General features: G+C 38.4%; 1 protein-coding gene across 2 annotated transcripts in view; it reads right to left on the bottom strand.

Annotated features, from left to right (window-relative positions):
* pard3aa (par-3 family cell polarity regulator alpha, a) overlaps positions 1-23,345 on the bottom strand; it is a 689,440-nt gene that overhangs the window by 22,010 nt on the left and 644,085 nt on the right. For both annotated transcript variants that reach the window (XM_051687637.1, XM_051687638.1), the window contains one exon: positions 3,806-3,929. In XM_051687637.1, the coding sequence (XP_051543597.1) occupies positions 3,806-3,929 (124 nt within the window). The remainder of the gene's footprint in view (positions 1-3,805; positions 3,930-23,345) is intronic.

Genomic DNA, 23,345 nt, shown 5'->3' with positions numbered 1-23,345 from the left:
AATAGCAGCTCATAGACCAACAAGACATACACAGAACCTCGGCTGAAGCAATTTCAGTGATTTGCCACCTTTACAAAATGCTCCTGTATTTCAACATCCCCTTGACAAATCCCTGGGTACAGCACCACACACACCATGTGCAGAAGACAGTCAGGCTTGACGTCTAACCCACAGACTTCAGCAAATTTGCCCTTCTTATCATGCTTTGAAAGACTCAAAGGCTTTCCCTGGGTCTCACCTAACATGTTTGTTATTTAAAACCAGTCCTGTTCAGACCGACCCGTCAGAGAGGCCGACCCATCAACAGTTAATACAGTAGACCTGAGACACTCGAGGGAGGAAGTGTATTCTATTGTGGCAAAATGCCTCTAGTCTTTAAACAACGTAAACTATCAAAAGCAATTAGGCGCCTTCCAGCTTGACTCCTCTGATTCAGCACTGTACAAACAACAAGGTTTTTACTGCCTTCAGTAGAAACCCAGACAATGTGACACCATTAGGCACAGAGAGAGGCTTTGATCCATCCATACTGCAAACAGAGAGGCTCAGCTATGGCAAATACAAGCTATTGCACTTCTCTAATGTCTAAGAATATGAGTTAACCATGTGCGTTGTTAAACTGAAACACCTATTGTCATCACTTGACTAAAATGAACTGTCATTAACTGGTACATGTTTATTATACCTCTTTCATTAGTCGTGGTTGCAAAGGCACTATTAGTATTGCTCATTAGATAAGATAAATCAACAGCATTTGTGGCATAATGTTGATTACCACTAAAATTAATTTAGACTTCTTTTTTTAAAAGAATGAGGCACTTACAATGGAAGTGAATGGTACCAATCAGTAAACGTTAAAATACTCACTGTTTCACAAGTATAGCCACAAGATGTAAATAAAATGCATGTTATGATGATTGTTGTGTGATAAAATCGCTTACTAATCCTTTCTGCATAAAGTTATATTCAATTTTACTACTTTGTTGCAGTGACGATATAATGCTGTAAACCCTAAAACCCTAATACAACAGTAAAAATGACAATTTAAACTATTTTACAGCTCAAATAACACAAAAGTTTTAACAGAAGAATTCATTGTGCTTTTATAAAATTATAATTATACATTTCTGCTTGTAAACCCTCCAAAAATTGGCCCCATTCAAAATACCAAAGATCAGGGATCGGCAAACTTTTTGACACAGAGTGCCATTTTTTATTTTCCTGGTCAATGGCTATGTGAACAACCCCCCCACCCCCCTCATGATCCTACATGTGAATTTTCACAGAGCATCTTGTGAAAGTGCTTTGATGAAAATAAACCTGTCCTTTTGAGTTAACACAGTTAATGTCACAAATTTGCTTATTAGATTACTGATTTGTGTGGAATCTTAAATATTTTTAATATTATGTCATTGTAATCATGCAATCACTAGCATGCAAGCAACAGCAAGAGTAGCAGGCTATTTTATTTATATGAAGTTTTTCGCACCTGCATTCCAATCTACATCTTGATGTAATCATTCGTCATGATCGCAGCGTGTTTTCATCAGCTGAACAGGAGTCTAAAAAGCCATTCACGCATAACAAGCCAATCAACTATTTAGCTCTTTTCGGTGAATTGCACCTGCAGAATCCTGAAACCATATTTCCAGGTTTCATTTATACTTTGAATAGACTATTGAATAGATTTTTGAACCCCACGATATGGGTTTATTTTTTCTCTTTTAATCGTTTACTGTAATTCTGAATGTGAGCATGGTTTAAGGAGGGTGTACCTGTATGCTGGGTTGGAAATCTCAAGGATTAATAGTGGTGTTTTCCTTATTACATCACATGTTGTTCTGAAAGCAAAACAAACAAACAAATGAAACACGGAATGTAGGCTATTATATGCGCAGCATCACTGTAGCAAAGCGAGTGCATTTACTCGCGTGAAGCGCTGCCGGCTCGTAATGTGCAAATGGCTTGCACGCGCAGCGCAAGTCTCATCACACTTTCATAGTGTTTAGGCTCCAATTCAGCTGATGAAAACACGCTGCGTGATCATGAGGAAGGATTACATCAAGATGTAGATTGGAATGCATGTGCAGAATTTATATAAATAAAATAGTCTTCTCCTCTCTCGCCATTGCCGGCGTGCCAGTGTTTACACCTCCGTGTGCCATAGGTTGCCGACCCCTGCCATAGATTAAGCTTTACTTGTCCAGAAATCAACTATCAACTAAATGACACTCTTAATACATAAAACGCCTTTAATATCACATGGCTATGCTGAAACGTGTAGGAGAGTTTTAACATTTTGTATGCTGCCATGTGATAATAAAGGCTTTGTATGTATTAAGAGTGCCATGGTAATTTAGCCTTTTTTTTTTTTTTTTTGACTAATATGACATCTTGACCATAGAGCACCTCAAGTTTATACCCCACTTTTGAAGCACTCTCTTTTGTTTGACATTGTTTAAACCAAACTTGTACTGAAACCGAAATATTCCATTAAATCTTCCTGCACCATTTGCGCTTCGGACACGAATGATACCTCAAAATGTGAACAGATGAGAAGAGGTGTGCTACTACTTTTCTTAGCATTCAAATTTGCAATTTTTGCCTAGCAAAAAACAAAACAAAACAAAAAAAACAGGCAAAACAATCCAATACTCTTACACTGAAGGAGGAACCCAAGTCATATCTAGGGACCAGCATATCATAGACTTGGGGGTGGGATCTTTTCACTTAGGCCAGTAAACAACCACCCATCACCAAGCAACATCCTAGCATCGACCCAGAACACCCAAGAAACACCCTAGCATCATGGCGGCAACGGTGTGGGTAAGTACCACTCACATTTTCTAAAAAAAAAAAAGATTTTTGGAATTCCATTTGATATCGCTATTGCTGTAGAAATTACTTCACTTTTAAGCAACTAATGTATCCAGTGTCAGAGATGCCAATTTTTGGGGTTTTGCTTCTCTCTGCAGCTCTGATCTCCCTTGAAAGACAGCATTAATGCATTAATTGCACTTAACACATTCTAATCTCTGTAGAGCTATTCAAGTCCAGGGAGGAAAATGGAGGCCAAATATGTAGCAGGGAGGACAGGGTCAGAGAGCTGACCTCTAATTTAGGAAATGGTTCTATTCCTCGAGGTTATTAGTCTGTCATCTTTTAAAATCCCCCCAGTGCATTTAATAGGAAGTAACAGGACAGACCGCCATGTCTGGCTAGGGCCATCACAGAGTAAAGACACACAGCTATTTGACCTTTGACCCCTCGCAACTCCGTTCCCAGCCTCTTGAGCTGTGTATATTATTTTAACTTGCTGATAAGAATAAAATAATGCCTAGCCTCTAACCTCTCACTATAAATGAAGCAGTGACTTTCAAGGACACAGTGTTAAAACATATTCACCTCGGTGTAGACCTAACAAACACAAGCAAGGTTCGAGGACAAATAAACTGTGAGATGCATTAGTAAAGATAATGAAACAAGCTGACACTTCTCCATTGAAATACAAAAATAACCAAACTACCTTATAGAACAAACACCATGTATGTGGGCACTTAAGCCACAATTAAAATATCTGAATTTCATTGCAATAGATACAAAATATCAAACCAAGCGGCATCTGCAAACACATTACACTAGAGGTCATCTAAGAACTAATTTGAGTTTTCTGAAATATCGTGCCAGAGGTGCATACTGGGAAGGGTTAATGGTCTTATCTCATGCTAAGCTGAGGTTTTCCCAGAATTAGTGGGGTAAAATAAAGACATGAAGTCTATTGGCTGGAGAGGTCTTGCACTCTCACCCATGGTTGCTGTTGAAAGCTGTAGGAGTGACGGCGGTCATCTGGGTCTTCCTCGTGCTTGGCCTGCTGGAACTCCTGCCGTAGCCGCTGTATCCGATCATGGTTGCTAGGTGCCAGTCTGTTGCTATAGAGAACAGAAGAGAAAAACAGGACAACTGATCATATATCCTCTTCAAACATCAACCTGATACGGACAATGGGCAGATGGTAAACAACAGATGATAAAGAAAATATAATATGGTAGAGTATAGCATGTTTTTAAGTCATCATGGAATAGATTTTGCAACCCATTTTACTTCCAAAATGTGATATATTTCCAAATGAAAAAAAGGATATTTAAAGAGAACAAAAAAAATTCTTGTTAGGATTGTGAAAAGTGGTTTCTACACTGCAAAATATAATTTTTCTTTATCAGTATTTTTGTGTAGCTTTTTCAAGTTAACTAAAAATCCTTCACAAAAGATAATTTTACCTACCCCACAGGGAATTTGGGTTTTCTTGTTTCAAGCATAAAATTCAGTCAATTTTAGTAGAATTATGTTTAAAATATCTAAATATCCTTAGATTTCTCAAATAAATCTCTTGCCTATTTCAATATTTATTTATGGAAAACAAGACAAAGACACTGAAAAAAGTACATTAAATAAAATACAATTAAATTGCATTACATTATACACACACACACACACACACACACACACACACTGGCGGCCAAAAGTTTGGAATAATGTACAGATTTTGCTCTTATGGAAAGAAATTGGTACTTTTATTCACTAAAGTGTCATTCAACTGATCACAATGTATAGTCAGGACATTAATAATGTGAAAAATTACTATTACAATTTGAAATTTGTTCAGAACTTCTTAAACTACTTCAAAGAGTTCTCATCAAAAAATCCTCCATGTGCAGCAATGACAGCTTTGCAGATCCTTGGCATTCTAGCTGTCAGTTTGTTCAGATACTCAGGTGACATTTCACCCCACACTTCCTGTAGCACTTGCCATAGATGTGGCTGTCTTGTCGGGCACTTCTCACGAACCTTACAGTCTAGCTGATCCCACAAAAGCTCAATGGGGTTAAGATCCATAACACTCTTTTCCAATTATCTGTTGTTCAATGTCAGTGTTTTTTGCCCACTCTAACCTTTTCTTTTTGATTTTATTATTTTCAAAAGTTTTTTCTAAGCAATTCTCCCCATAAGGCCTGCAGCCCTGGGCCTTCTCTTTACTGTTGTACATGAAACTGGTGTTGAGCGGGTAGAATTCGATGAAGCTGTCAGCTGAGGACATGTGAGGCATCTACTGTTGTGCTCAAAATTTTGCATACCCTTGGAGAATTGGTAAAATATGTACCATTTTTAAAGAAAACATGAGTGAGCAGGCAAAACACATTTCTTTTATTTCTTATGGGATTCATATTCAACTGTAGGTTATAACAGAATGGCACAATCATAAAACAAAACATGGCAACAAAGAAAAAAATGAAATGTCCCCTGTTCAAAAGTCTGCATACCCTTAGTTCTTAATACTGTGTATTGCCCCGTTTAGCATCAATGACAGCATGCAGTCTTTTGTAATAGTTGTCTATGAGGCCCCAAATTCTTGCAGGTGGTATAGCTGCCCATTCGTCTTGGCAAAATGCCTCCAGGTCATGCAAAGTCTTTGGTTTTCTTGCATGAACTGCAAATTTGAGATCTCCCCAGAGTGGCTTGATGATATTAAGGTCAGGAGACTGTGATGGCCACTCCAGAACAATCACCTTTTTCTGCTGTAACCACTGGAGGGTCAACTTGTCCTTGTGCTTAGGGTCATTGTCGTGCTGGAAAGTCCAAGAGCATCCCATGCGCAGCTTTCGTGCAGATGAATGCAAATTGTCTGCCAGTATTTTCTGATAACATGCTGCATTCATCTTGCCATCAATTTTCACAAGATTCCCCATGCCTTTAGAGCTCACACACCCCCAAAACATCAGTGAGCCACCAACATACTTCACAGTGGGGATGGTATTCTTTTCACTATAGGCCTTGTTGACCCCTCTCCAAACATAGCGCTTATGGTTGTGACCATAAAGCTCTATTTTCGTCTCATCACTCCAAATTACAGTGTGCCAGAAGCTGTGAGGTATGTCAAGGTGTTGTTGGGCATACTGTAACCAGGCTTTTTTGTGGCATTGGCGCAGTAAAGGCTTCTTTCTGGCAACTCGACCATGCAGCTCATTTTGATTCAAGTATCGTCGTATTGTGCTCCCTGAAACAACCACACCATCTTTTTCCAGAGCAGCCTGTATTTCTCCTGAGGTTACCTGTGGATTTTTCTTTGTATCCTGAACAATTCTTCTGACAGTTGGCTGAAATCTTTCTTTGTCTACCTGACTTTGGCTTGGTATCAAGAGATCCCCGAATTTTCCACTTCTTAATAAGTGATTGAACAGTACTGACTGCCATTTTCAAGGCTTTGGATATCTTTTTATATCCTTTTCCATCTTTATAAAGTTCCATTACCTTGTTACGCAGGTCTTTTGACAGTTCTTTTCTGCTCCCCATGGCTCAGTATCTAGCCTGCTCAGTGCATCCATGTGAGAGCTAACAAACTCTTTGACTATTTATGCACAGACACTAATTAAAAAGCCACAGGTGTGGGAAATTAACCTTTAATTGCCATTTAAACCTGTGTGTGTCACCTTGTGTGTCTGTAACAAGGCCAAACTTTCAAGGGTATGTAAACTTTTGATCAGGGCCATTTGGGTGATTTCTGTTATCATTATGATTTAAAAAGGAGCCAAACAACTATGTGATGACAAATGGCTTCATATGATCACTATCCTTAAATAAAAGACAGTTTTTTGCATGATCAGTCATATTTTTAAAATCAATGCCAATATTTCACAATTTCTGGTATGCAAACTTTTGAGCACAACTGTATTTCTCAAAATAGAGACTCTGATGTACTTATCCTCTTGTTTAGTTGTATCTGGCCTTCCACATCTCTTTCTGTCCTTGTTAGAGCCAGTTGTCCTTTGTCTTTGAAGACTGCAGTGTACCTTTGTATGAAATCATCCGTTTATTGGCACTTACGATGTTGTTTCACAAAAACATTTGTCTTAAGATGGTTATTTATATCTTCCGCTTTAGTGTGTCATTAGGAAAAATACATTTTAGACTCCCAAACCTTACTTTTGCAAATAGAAAAGATTAGAATAGAAGAAGAGGTCGCTCTGCAAGAGATGGCATTGCCACTACAGAGCCCCCCCACTGAACATCGAGTCAGTCTGGGATTACATGAGACAGCCTAAATAGATAGAAGAACTGTGGTGAATTATCCAAGAAGCTTGGTACATCCTATCTGCCAACAACCAAGAAAAACTGTGTCCAGGTGTACCTAGGAGAATTGGGGCTGTTTTAAAGACAAAGGTGGCCACACCAAATATTGATTTAGTTTTTTTTTTTTTATGTTTACTGGACTTTGTATGATGTTAATTGATAAATGAAAACTATTTATGGCATTATTTTTGAAGACATCCTCACTATGCAACATTTTTCACAAGTGCCTAAAAGTGCCTTTGCAAGCAATATATATATATATATATATATATATATATATATATATATATATATATATATATATATATTTCTTTTTTTTTTTTTTTTCCTCCACAGTAAGACCAGGAACATATAGTAAATAGATTCCATTCTTTTTTCATATTGGCTTTAAGAGTAAAATTTCTTTCCTAAATCAATAACACAAGCACCATTCAAGTCCACATGCCCCACATTGCCCTACCATTTGACTAAATTGCAAGTATGAACACAGTCCATTACTTTTTCCACAGTTGGCCTGAGCTCACCAGCATACTGAGAACATGAAACAGACTGACCATTTCCATGAAGGTCTCACCAGTGAACCATAGCCAATGAATGATACATGTCCCCCTTAAGACAGGGAGTCAAAGGCCTGTATCTCCTTAAGTGGAACTCAGAGAGACTCATTTGCATTTGTTTCATTAAGAGCTGGGGAAAGTGACTGTCAATAGGAATCAATATGCCTTGTCCCGCTAATCAAGCTCAGCTTTTTATCTACTCCACCACACGGGCCGCTGGTGACAAACCTCTCATTATGATACAACACCCTGTCTGATATTACAGCTCATTTATATGGAGAGAGAGAGAGAGCAAGAGAGGGAGAAAGAAGGACAAGTAAGGTAGAAGACCCTAAAAAAAAGGGAGAAAAAACCCAAAACAAACCTGAAACCATCCTAATAATACAGTAAGACTGATTAGTCATTTGGTTGGTCTGGCAACCAACCAGCTAGTCCATTTTGAAAATATATAGCTTTACACACCCCTAACGTAAACACAAAGAGGTCAAACATAAGCTTGCTGAAAATACGGAGCACCAGGAATAAAGTAAAAAGCAGCATATGGCAAAGCAGATCAGCATACAATTGAATGACAGATATATTGTCTCTGCAGGGAGCTGATACAGGTGGCTAAGACTGCACTGACACTGATAGTTTACTTAAGATGAGACATCTGGTCTAAATGTGCTCATAATTGTAGATCGCAAGCAAGAACAGCCCACTGATTGAAATGGCCACTCCGACACATTGCCAATCAAATTAATTAAAACCACCGCTAAATGGCCACACATAAAATACAAATGGAGCCGAATGAGAATCGCATGAGCCATGATGACTTAATGTTCTCATTCTGTTGTTCTATGCAGCCATTAGAAACAATTGTTTTTTAGCTTTACTTCATTTAACACCCTATTCCTATATTCATATGTGATGGTGAAGGAGCTCGAGGGCCATCAAATGCATTTGCAAGGCAGTGAAAATGGGGGTGTTTCAAATTAAGCAGATCATTGGGTCGTATGCTGTGTGCATTTGGTGTTGAAAATACATGCAGGTAATCTGCTCGCCCACTTTAAAGGATCAAACCTATATGTGTCCTTCATTTAAAATCTTGTGCTTACTAATACCAAGTATATTAAATCCACTAAAATGTGCACGGTAAGAAAAGAAAAAAAAGATAGCATATTTTCAACCCAGTGAGACACTATCAACTGAAAATGGGAGCTTTTTGGCCAAATGCAGGGCTGAATTAAAAAAAAAAAAAAATGCCATTTGGAAAGTTATCACAAAATGTGCAAAGTGTATCATCTTCATCCACTGACATTTACCGACATTTTAGCAAAAGTAGCAACATGAAAAAAGACTGTTCCCTAAGAAACGTCAAGTGATAGGCTGACTGAAGTGAAGAACAACAAAGTTGGAGCTAAAGCCCATGCAAAACATTTTCAAAATGAGTTATTTTACAGCATGTTTAAAGAGATTAAGTTAAAGACTTGCAGGCGTATTGGTGGATTTTTCTGGTGGAAAGTTTGCAGACATCTGAAGACCACTCTTCCTCACGAAGCAGTGAAAGCCTGAGAAAAATAAACAAATCACTCGGCCATTACCGCACATCTGTGAGAGGAAATTAATTTGGCCATTAGCTCCTGTAAACATGTGATTACACATTAGCATTGGGTGGCAACACGCCTGGTGTTTGCGCCCGCGGCGAGAGGAACACTAACAAGCTTTGAGCGGTGCACATGAAATGGACAAACAAACAAAGATTTATTTGGGAAGAACAATAGAAGGAAGATCTGCAAATGAACAGGATATGGTCTTGTTCATGATCATGTCATCCAGAAGGGAGCCTAATTGTGTTGCAAACCATAAGCAGTGGTATGTCACAAGGATGGGTAATATCAAAGCGCTAGCTGTTTGATTGAATTACAGATAATGTTGTTTAGGGGACTGGTGGGCCCCAGTCATGACACTAAACCATCATTCTGCACTCCTGTCTGGGCACATGCTTAATGGATTCTCTTCTTCATCCATTAGGAAATGGACATGGAGGAGTCAGAAGGTGCCATTAGCTTAATCCCCCTGCTTAGGAACAGCATTCCACTGAATCCTCTGACTCCAAAACAAACAGAAGAGATCTGGTCATAAATGCCTAAGTGAGACCCTGGAAAGGTTAAAGAGACTAAAAGCTAAGTCTGTCACAAAGAGTCACTGAGTCTGGTAACCAGCTGAGCCTCGGGATCAGCCCAGTGAATAACTAAATGACCAACCAACCTACATCTAACCTCAAATGACCTTCCATCTTGGTTGAAAGGATCAATTTAGAAAATGAAAAATGAACTTTTACAACCCCAGATGTGGTAAAGGGCACTATGAGTCATGGGCACATAGAGCTGACAAGATTGTCAAACAATTAAAACATGGAATTGGTGTTGATGAACTGGAACCATAAACGGAACAAGATCACAAGGAAAACCTACGCATGAATTGGACTAAATTATAGAGTGAGAACTTCAAAAGATTGTTCAACCCAGCTGAAATGATCAGCATTGCTGGTCACCAAAGCATGTTGTGTTTTGTTTGCTGGTGTTCTCACCAAGCTTTTTAACTAGTTTAACCAGCAAATTTTCCAAGCAGATCACATGGGAAATCGACATGAAGCTTCTGAAATTTTATGTACCCTGAAATCAACCCCATTCAACTGAATTAATGACAAGAGTCACACTCATTCAGATATTTTTAATTCATGCATGAACACAATTTCAGCAGCAAAACTGCATTCACAGTGTGATCAGTTTAAGTGTTCTATGATCAACCAGCTTCACCATAAGTATTATGCTGGTTAACCAGCATTTATGGTTAACTAGCATCACCATGCTAGTTCATTAGTTAGATCAGCACCAGAACAGCATAAACCAGCCTGAAACAGCATGGAAATTCATATTGGTCTATGCAGTGTTTTCATCAGAGAAATGACAAGATTCAGTCTGAACAACATGAGGGCTTTCGTTGAAGCCCTTTGCCACCCCACATACAGTTGAAGTCAGAAGTTTACATACACTTAGGTTGAAGTCAATAAAACTCTTTTTTGAACCACTCCACAGATTTCATATTAGCAAACTATAGTTTTGGCAAGTCTTTTAGGACATCTACTTTGTGCACGACACAAGTAATTTTTCCAACAATTGTTTACAGACAGATTGTTTCACTTTTAATTGACTATATCACAATGCGTCAGAACTTTACATACACTGAGTTAGCTGTGCCTTTAAGCAGCTTTGAAAATTCCAGAAAATGATGTAAAGCCTTTGGGCAATTAGCCAATTAGTTTCTGATAGGCTAACTGGAGTCAATTGGAGGTGTACCTGTGGATGTATTTTAAGGCCTACCTTCAAGCTCAGTGCCTCTTTGCTTTCCCATTATGGGAAAATCAAAAGAAATCAGCAAAGACCTCAGAAAAAAAAAAACAAACAAAAAAATCATGGACCTCCACAAGTCTTCCTTGTGGATCATACTTGGGAGCAATTTCCAAATGCTTGAAGTTACCATGTTCATCTGTACAACAATAGTATGTGTGGCATGGGGGGCGTGGTCATGTGTCGGTCTGCGGGAGAGGGAGAGCGGTAAGGCTCATCACCTGGCTCATAATTATTTCTAACACATGTCTCTCATTATAGTGATAGTGGAGGAAGGCTTAAAAGGACACCGAAGCATCAGAGAGGGGGCTCGTCAAGCACGACATCCAATACCCAGAGAGAGAGAGAGAGAGAGAGAGAGAGAGAGAGAGAGAGAGAGAGAGAGAGAGAGAGAGAGAGAGAGAGAGATATCGTGTTTATGTTTAGTGTTTTCATTTATTTACGTTTTCTCTATTATCGATAGTTACTGTCGATTGTGTGGTTCCAAATAAAAGGACTGACCTTGAACCTGCTTCGTTGTCTCCTGACTCCTCCATTGCCCCAAACTAAGAACTTGTTATAGTATGCAAGTATAAACACCATGGGACCACGTAGCCATCATACCGCTCAAGAAGGAGACGCATTCTGTCTCCTAGAGATGAGTGTAGTTTGGTGCGAAAAGTGCAAATCAATCCCAGAACAACAGCAAAGGACCTTGTTAAAATGCTGGAGCAAACAAGTATCTATATTCACAGAAAAACAAGTCCTATATCGGCATAACCTGAAAGGCTGCTCAGCAAGGAAGAAGCCACTGCTCCAAAACTGCCATAAAAAAGTCAGACTACAGTTTGCAAGTGCACATGGGGACAAAGATCTTACTTTTTGGAGAAATGTCCTCTGGTCTGATGATACCCATAATGAAAGCCATAATGACCATTTTATGATTGGAGGAAAAAGGGTGAGGTTTGCAACCTAAAGAACACATCCCAACCGTGAAGCATAGGGGTCGCAGCATCATGTTGTGGGGGTGCTTTGCTGCAGGAGGGACTGGTGCACTTCACAAAATAGATGGCATCATGAGGAAGGAAAATTATATGGATATAGTGAAGCAACATATTAAGACATCAGCCAGGAAGTTAAAGCTCGGTCACAAATGGGTCTTCCAAATGGACAATGACCCCAAGCCTACCTCCAAAGTTGTGGCAAAATGGCTTAAGGACAACAAAGTTAAGGTATTGGAGTGGTCATCACAAAGTCCTGACCTCAATCCGATAGAAAATTTGTGGGCAGAACTGAAAAAGCATGTGCGAGCAAGGAGGCCTACAAACTTGACTCAGTTACACCAGTTCTGTCTGGAGGAATGGGCCAAAATTCCAGCAACTTATTGTGAGAAGCTTGTGGAAGGCTACCCAAAATGTTTGACCCAAGTTAAACAATTTAAAGGCAATGCTATCAAATACTAACAAAGTGTATTTAAACTTCTTACCCACTGGGAATGTGATGAAAGGAATAAAAGCTGAAATAAATCATTCTCTCTACTATTATCCTGACATTTAAAATTCTTAAAATAAAGTAGTGATCCAAACTGACCTAAGACAGGGAATTTTTTCTATGATTAAATGTCAGGACTTGTGAAAAACTGAGTTTAAATGTATTTGGCTAAGGTGTATGTAAACTTCTGACTTTACTGTTATCTTTGGTTCAAATACGCTCAGTCTCATTGGACAATTTGGCAATAAATCCTCACAAAAGTGGCTCTGAGGAATTAGCACAGTTGAAATGTAAATGTAAAAGAGCGCTCTTGTGCATTGAGCAGTGGCGGCCAGCCACCCCATTCACTCTGACAATTCAATCCTCCTTTATAAAGAGGACAAATCTTTCTATCTGGTCGGTGGAGTCCATGAAGTCTCCAAAATCACTACAAATGATTAGTCTCAATGCACACTTGACATCAGGTGTCACGTGGGTTATAAATACCTCCGGGCATGCATCAACGTCAGTTGCTTGGCCTCGCTAAACAAGAGCTCACAAAGACCGGCAACAGTTTGTGTAAAAAAAGCAGCAACAATTAGAACAAATGCACCCATAAGCAAAACAATCAAGGTTGGTGAGGAGGCGGTAGGGTAAGAGACGAGGATGATGAGGGATCGCTTTCCCTCAGCCTCCTGTTTATGCATCAGATTAAAGGTCAGGCGGTATGCAACCCGAAGCTGGCTTAGAGGACGGGGTTGTGTTGTTTGAGAGATAGCACACTGTCGAGCCTCTCCGGGCTAGAGACATCTTCATGTTTATTTTGGTCTCTCCTACCTAAAGAGAGATTCTGACAGTAAAGCAATTAAAGGCAGAGAGAGATAAAATATCCATATGCCACAACATTTAACAAGCCAGCAGTTTAATTCTCCCAGTACAATGAGACTCATTCAATATCTGTCTGTGTGTGTTCTGACTGAAAGGTCAGTTTGCGATTGTCTGCACCCCATTTTCTCTGTCTCAACCCATCCTTTTCTCTTTTTCCCATCCATACTTTCCCTCGACCAAACTGTCTACCTCTCTCTCTCTCTCTCTCTCCCTCTCTCTCTCTTTCTGTATCTCTGTTTCTCTCTCTTTCTGTCTCTCAGTATGCTGAATAACACCTTTTGCCTGTTTACTTTATGGGCCCCAGAAAGCAATTTCTCTGAAGACAGAAAGTTATTGTCGCAGATTAAACTGAATAGAGTGTGATGCATGGGTAGTGCTAACATCAGGGGTGTCTGACTAAACAGGGCCCTTCACCTGTTCAAACTCGATGTGGCAGCACAGAGATAATGTCTAGTTAAAACGAAAGGACAAAAAATGGAAACAAGAGGCAGAACCCCACTGGGAGAGATGAAGTGAAGCACTCCAAGTTATTACCATGTGCTTTATGGATACAGTGATTGTAGATTGGAAAGCAATTTAGCCTGGAAAGAGAATGTAGAATGCTATGGTAGTGAAACAGATGAATTAATCCAATATTAAGTCTGATGTTGTAAATCCTTTGCTTATAAACTCTGCCTAGAAGCACCAGGGACTCCAACATATGCCTGTGCAAGTGTCTTTGTCTGTGACTGTGTGAGTCTTGTCTTTTGGCTAGTCCATTACTTTAGGAGAGTTGGTCATGCTGTGCTTCACTAATGGAAAATCCAGCCAAATCCAGCATCTGATGTTAGCTGGTTTTTATATTAATTCTAGCTGGCCCATTAGCCTCATTTATGATCATTAGGTGGTCTGAGCTCATCTAGATGGTTGATCAGTTGAAGCACCAGCTGGTGTACCTGGTTTCGACCTAGAAGAGTACCTTTGTCAAGCTGTTTGTTAGCTGGTCCAAGCCAGAAATTTATGGTCCAAGCTGGTCTATCATTGATCAGCTGGATGACCAGCTGGTGAACCTGGTTTCGACCTGGAAGACCACCTTGGTAAAGTTGGCTTTGAGCTGGTCCAAGCCGTTTATTTATGGTCTTTAATTAGTCCAAGCTGGTCTAGATCACAAATCACATGGAATACCAGCTAACAGACCTGGTTATGACCAGGAAGACCATTTTAGTCAAGCTGGTTAGTGCTGGTAGACCACCTTGGGCCAACAAAAAACAAGTTACTATGTTCCAAAATCCAGCTTGACCACATCTTGATTTAGAGATGTTGCAGTCATTCTACTCAGTTAAAATAGTCATAAATTCAACTTGACATATGTTCTTGCTCTTGAGCATTCCCTCAACAAACCAAAGCAAGAAATTCGCAATGTCGTTTGTGAATCTCTCTGTTAAATGTCCAATGTATGACTCAGATTCCTTTTATCAGACTTATCGTTTAATCGATATTCTGTCAGACTATCTGCTTTCTTGCCATGTCCTTCAAATCAAAATCTCTTAATAAGAGATATGGGAGATAAAAAGAGGACTTGCTTGTGCCTTCAGCCATATTGCATCAACTCAAAGCTTAAGTCATATTAATTCCATAACCCTGAGGACTCAATTCCCTTCAAAGACTGTCATATCTATGGGCTCCCTTTAGAAATCTGTACATACAGTGGGGACAGATTTAATCAGAATTACTGCTGGTCATTTTAAGGGATAAAATGAAACTTTACTGTTTTTTTTTTTGTGTTTTTTTTTTTTTTTATCTTCACAGGAAATCAGTGTGCATCAGCCAGTCTGGTGAGTTAGAATGCAATGAGGGAGAAAAAATACATTAAATAATTCTGACCCAATGATAATATTGTGTACAGAGTATGAGTTTTAATTTTACTTAATATTTGGGTCAGTCTGTTTGAGGTTTTACCATGTGCTCTTTCAATATTTTTCAGCATACATTTCTGAGTGCAAATTTTCCCTTCCTTCATCACCAGTGTTGGGGGTAGCCTGTTAAAAGTAATGCGCCTTGCGTAATCAGATTACTTTTTTTGAGTAACGAGTAAAGTAACGCAATAATTTTTTTTTAGACCATAATATCGGAGTTACTTTTTAAATAAAGTAGTGCACTGCTTTTGAACACTTCTTTCACCGTATTGCGAGAAAAAAGTGTGCAAACTTCGAAGAGGAGTCGTAGTGCATAACGGGCATTGTAGTTCTAGAGAGTGTGAGGATTGCCTAACAGAGATGCATAGACAATGAAGATGTAATATTTGTGCGCCTGATGGGTATTGTAGTTCTAGAGAGTATGAGCCATGCTTAACAGTGATGGGCAGAGCATAACAAGTCTTCTTTTAGCCCACCCTGAGATTTTTGTTTTAAATTCTGCTAAATATTGCTGGTAAAGGAATGTAAATCTGAATGCTTTGGTGGAATCCAGTTGTACACATCATTTGCAGTGGTGGATTTGTTGTGTGCTGGAACTTACATGAGCAGCCGTCATAAAATTTGCCTTTGTCATGACAATCAAACTGAGAGTTAAGAAATGTGTCCTCATAAGTGAAACTTTGTTTTTTCATGATTGATTCATGTACGCTGCATTTAAAATTGTGTAAACACACATTTTTGTGGTATAATATAGCGAAGACATAAACCGGGAGAAGTCTTCCTGTGGCCACGGCATGATTGTAGTTACATACAATGTGGAATGATCGCTGACTGTTTGTGCATCCGAATTTCTTTGTTTTAAAACTGCCATAACAACTGCCCTAGGATCAGTTTGCATCCAAACTGCTCCACGTTAAAGCATTTAACATTCAACATTCGGTTGAGTGAAACCTGACTGATTCATGTGTAAATACACACTGCATTAAAAAAATCAGTAAACACGTTTAGGCAGAGGGATTATAAGAATAGCCTTCCACAGGCCACGGTGTGATATACAGGGTGAAATACTCACTCAATTCACTGAGCAGCCGAACTGCTCCGTGTTACAGCTCCCCATAACTGGGAGAATGGGATGAGAAAAGCTGACTCTGGATCAGTGGCTGCGAGCAACATTCTACATTGTGTATGCAGAGAACATTTCTAAAAAGATTCTAAATTTTTGTTTTATAATAAACAAGTAGTTTGATTCATTAACAAACCATTTTTATGACAAAACTGTTCCATTCAAGTTGTATAAATATGCATGTTTGAAGTTGTATGCGATCAACCGGTACGTGGCATCTGTACGCACCGTGGATCAACTCAAAACAAGCTTGCACTGAGATGACTTAAGTGAAAAATATAATTTTATTATCAGACACATTCCTTGAACATGTTAGACTGGCATTCCCCACTTAATTTTATCCTGACTTTTGAAAAACATCAAGTGGTCTCTGGCATTGTCGATTGGCACAGCATATGATGACATATGATACAGGTTCAAGTGTTGGACTTTGCTGCTTTAGGTAAGACAGTGGTTATTCTTCATTATTCAGATTGGCTGGCATGTCGATGGAAAAACAAATCATGCATATTTCATGCTATTGATTCTTTATTATAAATATGACGTGAAGACCTATCTAAATATCTGTTTGTTTACTATGTTGTTTTGATATGAGTGTTGTACAGTAGATAGCATGACCTGTAATGTCTCTTGTATGCAATGCATGGCTTATTTGTATGGAATGCACAGCATAGCAGAAGAGAAAGTGGCAGTGAGAAAAAAGTAATGCAAAAGTAATGCAAAAGTATCGTAACACTTTATTTTCCATAAAAAGTAACTTTTTAATTAATTAGTTAATTTTTTAAGGAATAACACAATATTCTAAAAAGTTACTTTTAAAAGTAACATTATCCAGCACTGTTCATCACAGCCTGTTTTCCTTTGTCTTGTTTATCTCTTTTATCTTCCCCATCTCTTTCCTTTTTCTCTTGCTCGCTTATCCTTTATTTCTACTTATTTCTTTCAAATTCTTTTTGCACAAAGAGGCCTGGAAGCGAATCAAATGTTGACCAGTTCATGTTCTCATATTGAATGAGTGACAGGTGCAGATCTGACAAAGGAGGTGATAATGCTGCAGGCTTAGGGGTCTCTGACTTCACCAACGGACCCCCTGACTGATGTCTGTTCCCCTAACAACCCCATGTTCTTTGCCAAGAGCTCCTTTCCCAGAGGGGTGGTGCTCCCTAATAAGCACCCCTGCTGCAGATGAGAGGCATGCTTTTTTCCCCTTCACTCCGTTCGCTTTTTTCTTTGTAGCCTACAAATCTCCATTCCCATACCCAAACGGCATGACAAAGAAGCAGTCTGGCCCCTTTAGAAAGGCGAGGGATGCGTGTATATGTGGCGAAGAGACCCTTAAGTGCACGACAGGAACCCTGACTGTTGCACCTAGCCCCCCATTGTGAAGTCAGGGGTGGAGGCCCTGTTTACTTCCTGTATGTGAGCACCTGCACATACAACCTCCCTGGGGACACATGGAGGGCTTCTGTGAGGAATAAAAAGATGATGATATAGTAGAAAGGCCTCTCTTATTAGCACAACGCACAGACACACACTCTCACTTCAACGTTCCTAACCTATAGAAGTGCGGATGTTCAAATTGATCCCTGTAAGACACTGACTGAAACGACACATTTGGGTTCACTGTTCATACAGACATGCTCTCACACTTTTAATTGTCTCTCTGTCTTTTTACTGTTGAGATAGAAAGACCCAGAGTGAGACTAAATCTTGCACCTGCTTCTCTTTGTGAGAAAGTTCTTTAGTCTGGCTAACATTCAAACACATCTCTTTCTCTCGCTATCTCTCTCTCTCTCTCTCACACACACACACACACAAAGCAGACCTTTAGGAGTAAAATTTTACCAGCTTGTGTCTTAACACTTAACTTAAATGAGAACACTCAACCTGGTTCTGAATTAATTAATTTAGAACACATGATTAAAAATTATCTTTATATTATTTTATTTTCTGACAAACATGTGAGTAGTGCTTGCATATTCAAACCTCACCGCCACAACTAAATTCTTCTAAAAAAAACCTACATTTGAATTTTTAAATGTGTTGCTAAGATAAACATAGCATCCCAAAGAAGTGTGAGGGGAAAGACAGACTGGAAGAAAATAAAAATAACAAGAGTGACAAAGGAAAAGGAACATACAGGAAGAGGGAAAAGCACAACAGATGCCAGCTACTCAGTCCACCAGCTTTCATGCTGCATTCCCTCCTCCTTCACAGTGATCCAAGTATTGCTATAAAACCTTACCTCTGCACCAAAACAGCTGTCTGTAATTGATAGTGATAATTACAAAAGCTCTCTCGCTGGCGTAGGTGGCAGATTGTGCACAGGACAATTAAAAAGTGATCACTTCCTGCAATGCCCATTGGCCACACCCCCAGGTTTCTCCAGGAGTAGAGCAACAAAAACAAGCATGTTACATTAGTATCACCCAATCCACTATGTTGTCTCATGAGGCACACTCTGAAATTTGACAGTTGTCCAAAACATTTAACAAGCAGCACTTTAATCAAGAGAAGTTCCGGTAAACAGAAATATTGGTCCACGCCAAGACCAGACCTTAATCATTTATTAAGTCCAATCCATCATTGTCATGAAGGGCTTTCCAATCTCATACATATATTGTCTATAAAAACCAAAAACAAACATAAAATGCCATCTGTCCATTAAGATAAGGCCTTTTTAAAGATATATAGAGTATGCATTTTTTTTTTTTTTTTTTTTAAATGGTTAATTATTACTTTGAGGATTTAAAGCCTAACCCTACACATAAGCAATGATAATAGTGATCAGTCAAGGCAGTGAGTCTTTGTTTGCATAAATTCCATCCAGCTACTGTATGTACCAAACACTTAATCTAAACTAATTGTAAACTTAATCTAACTAAAACTTTGCAGACAGATTTCTCCAAAAATATTTGAATGTTGGGATTTTTAGGAATCCATGCTTTAATTCAATTTATTGGTCTTTAAAGTGTGTTAGTGAGGAATGTGCTGACATTGCTTCAGCAATCCTCAACTATGCGAAAAGTTAAAACACGATGACCTGATTTTGTGCATCAAACTCTGAACTTAGTAGCAAACTTGAGCAAGTTTGCAGCTTATAATTTTGTTCTTCGAAGTGAGCATTAAAGCAAAGGTTTGACTGACAGCTGCAGACTCCATAAAGAAAAAGATTAACTTTGAAGTTAAGGCAACTAATCCTGCCTCATTGATTGGTCGAATCGGAGAGAGTGGCAGAGAGCATGGTTAGGCTGTTCAATGTATTCAGGGCCTCATACATGTGTCTAAGACCCCACAACCCTTCAATATACTTTGACTGAGGTCTCAATATTGTACTCCAGTTCATTAATCTTACTCACTGCTTGAGGTAGGGCATGACACAACTAATGACATAGGCACAGTTAATGTCTGCAACATTGATTGCCTTTGAAGGGCACATCTAACAGTGAATTTAAAATGGTAACTGTTATAGTAATTAAACAGTTAACTAAATTTTTATATAATGGTGGTGTTGCTTTTAATAAGTAGTGTTTGCTAAAGCAAGCTATTAGTATTGCTATACTAGGGTTAAGGATTTGAACAAACCACTAAACCAAAGTATTATAATCTGGCGTGTAACTCGTCCTGCATCATTTTTTCTATGGACGTGAATGCTTCCCCACAAGCCTCAAATCATGTGACTTGTTGGGAAGATGTGTGCTATTACTTTTCTATGAAATGGGACTTGTGATTTCAGCCTGGCGTACAATAAAACAGACAAAAAATCCTGAGCCATATCTAGTAACCAGAAACTTAGCACCTAGCAACCACCCAGAACCCCAAAGCAACCACCTGGAAATGCCCTGGCAACCACCCACAAAGAAAATGTAAAAATCTAGTTATTAAACTAGATTAAATATATAAAGCTTGTAATAGAGTTCACCAGGATCTTAATGGTTTCAGTGTTGAAACTCTCCCTCAATAACAAGTGAACGCAATCTTTAAAGTCTGGTGGAGTCTTTATCGATAAACTCTGTCAGCATGTTGCGAACAGTCCATTTAGACGCAGAGGAGCTGAGTGGATTTACAGTAAATTCATAGTGTTCTAACTGGAACAAAATAAGCACCTGAGGAGAAAGTAATGCATTAAGCTTTTAAATAGAGATGGACCAATATGAAATGTTTTGGCCAATACTTTACTGATTTTAACCAAAAACTATAGACTATGCCTACCAATACCGATTATGCTTTAAAAATGTACAAAGAGGTGCAAAAGCTTTTCTATTGTTCAACAATAAACATGACAGGCCAAAATTTTAAAGTGAGCCAGACACAATGAAAGATAAATAGAAGATAAAAAGACAAAAAAAGATAAAAAAAAAAAAAAAAAAACTAAATATCACTGCATGATGATTGCTTTGAAAACAAGGTTATTTTGTTCTTCTAAAACATTTTTGCACTTTTAATTTTTGCAGTTCAAAACAACAGAACTCATATTTTACATGTATGTACTGTACTGCATATAATAGAACATTACAAATTCATGCTATGCATATGTTGGGTGATTCCACAGAAATGTCAACCACATCATGGAAAAATAATTGTTATTACCAAAGGAACAAAACACCCTTTTAAATTCTATCATGGCGTAATGGATAATGAATATTACAGTCCAGACCGGTAGAGGGCTGACTGAAGAGCTGACTGAAGCACTGAAATGTAAACTACATTTTAAAATGCAGCTTTTAATGATTAGTAATCGTGCAAGACCATATTGCAATTTAAATCTTTACTCAATCAATTGTACAGCCTTAACAGATACCAAATCAATGTCTCAGAAGCCAAAGTGAGTAGTGAGCATTTTGGATGTTTTCACTCATCATGTATAGGCAAGTGCCACTTTTACAACGGTCACATCTGTAACGCTGGTTTGCCCTTATTAATGTGAGAACAAGAAAGAACAAAAATTAAATATTACATGTTCTGTATTGTGAATTTGAACACATAAGATAAAAAAAAAAAAGTGTGTTGATTAATAATTATAGATAACCATTTTTGTTTTCCTCCATATCAGTGTTTTCATGCTTATAACCAGGTTTTGGGAGTAACGGAATACATGTATTTAAAATACAAAATATAAGTAACTGTATTCCACTACAGTTACAATAAAAATAATTGGTAATTAGAATACAGTTACATTCAAAAAGTATTTTGATTACTGAAGAGATTACTTTGCATTTTATTGTCATTTGTTTCATTTAATATTTAGTCCTTTCAGATGGAAAACATTTATACATATAAATGATGTGATCCAAAGTGCATTTGAACAGCGCTGAAACTCTTTCTTATGATGTGTTACATTCAAACGAGCAGACAGAGAAGTGAGTTTGAAGTAAGTTTGGAGCAGAAGAAATAGAAATAAACCTTGTGTAAATTGTCAGCTTTACTCTAAGCTATAATGCTATTTCTAGCTATTTTACATGCATGTTACCAGGCACAAATTTTTTGTATCAAGAAAATTCACATTGGATCATAATTATTATTTTTTTTACATTTTTTTTCTAGTTAAGACCTTTGATATTAGGGCAAAAATCTTATTCGATAATATATTTTTATTGTTTTCCTGTAAAAATATCTAAAAATCCTTAAAGCAAGATCAATTTGATTTATCTTGTTTTAGAAACAACAGTGCATAAGATATTTAGGTTTTTCAGAGAATGTATTTTTAACGTGTGTATTTTGTCTTACTGTACTGGCAGAGTTTTTATAGTCAAAAGAAGTGAAAAAATCTACCAGTGCTGAAGAAGTAATCCAAAGTATTTAGAATACGTTACTGACCTTGAGTAATCTAACGAAATACATTACAAATTACATTTTACAGCATGTATTCTGTAATCTGTAGTGGAATACATTTCAAAAGTAACCCTCCCAACCCTGCTTATAACTGATATGCCGATTGTGTTAATTTGCTCAGTTATTGCCTGATAAATAACAGCGGTCAATACATCTGTGCACTCCTACTTTTAAAGCCACGTATGGCAGGATAAAAATGAGGGACATAGAGAAAGTGGAGGTTACATATCTCCTTGAAGTTATCCAAAGTACTATTCTGCCAAGAAAAAGAGAAATACTGCAGGAAAACGGTCTGGTGATTTGCATCAGCGCATCAACATTCAAGCACCATGTGGCCATTCCAAAAACCCATACAGCTGCTCAACCTCCTCCCTCAACTACAACCGTTGACAACTCCAGTAAGACTCCAGAGTCTAGAAGAGGCGATATGGTCACTTAAACCATTGCAGACTCCAGCTGTTCCTCTCCACCTCATCAAAATTCCATCAGCCACTAACTGAGGAGTCACATTTGGAGAAACTTTTGGCCTGGGGTTGGTTAAATGGCAAATGAACAGAGGCGACCAAGCTTCTCTTCTTAAGACAAGATCAAACTTCCCCAACAAATGCCACTAAGCTCCAACATTTTTGGGGTTTTGTTTGGGTTTTGAAAACATCCAAAATATACAGTGCTGGCATCTACCAGGACCAAGATTGAGAAACTCCACTTTTGAGTGTTTGGAATGTTGATGTTTGTTGGGGCAGTGTGAAGCAATCTTTAGGAAACTTATCCAGACAGCTTCACAGGTGAAATAGGGAGAATGGAAGAGAACAGAGGACAGAATTAAGAAATGTGGAAAACATAACCTTCAGGAACAAAGAAGGATTGTTCTGTTAAAGAGAGTGTATGCACTAATTTATGTGCTTCTATCCATAAATTCAGGCACACATCATTCTGTGCGAGTGGTAGTATTTCACTGTTGCCAAAAACTTGAGCTGAATTTAGCTATAGATTTACGTTTCTCTGACATCAGTTGAGCAGCAATGGGTGCATTTGGGAGGTCATATTTCATCCTGGCCGACACGCACCATAATCAGGGTGCAGT

The sequence above is a fragment of the Myxocyprinus asiaticus genome, chromosome 44, assembly GCF_019703515.2.
Source record: "Myxocyprinus asiaticus isolate MX2 ecotype Aquarium Trade chromosome 44, UBuf_Myxa_2, whole genome shotgun sequence".
NCBI classification, from domain to species: Eukaryota; Metazoa; Chordata; class Actinopteri; order Cypriniformes; family Catostomidae; genus Myxocyprinus; species Myxocyprinus asiaticus.
The sequence above is the reverse complement of the archived record's forward strand: the minus strand, read 5'-3'. Positions and strand labels throughout refer to the sequence as shown.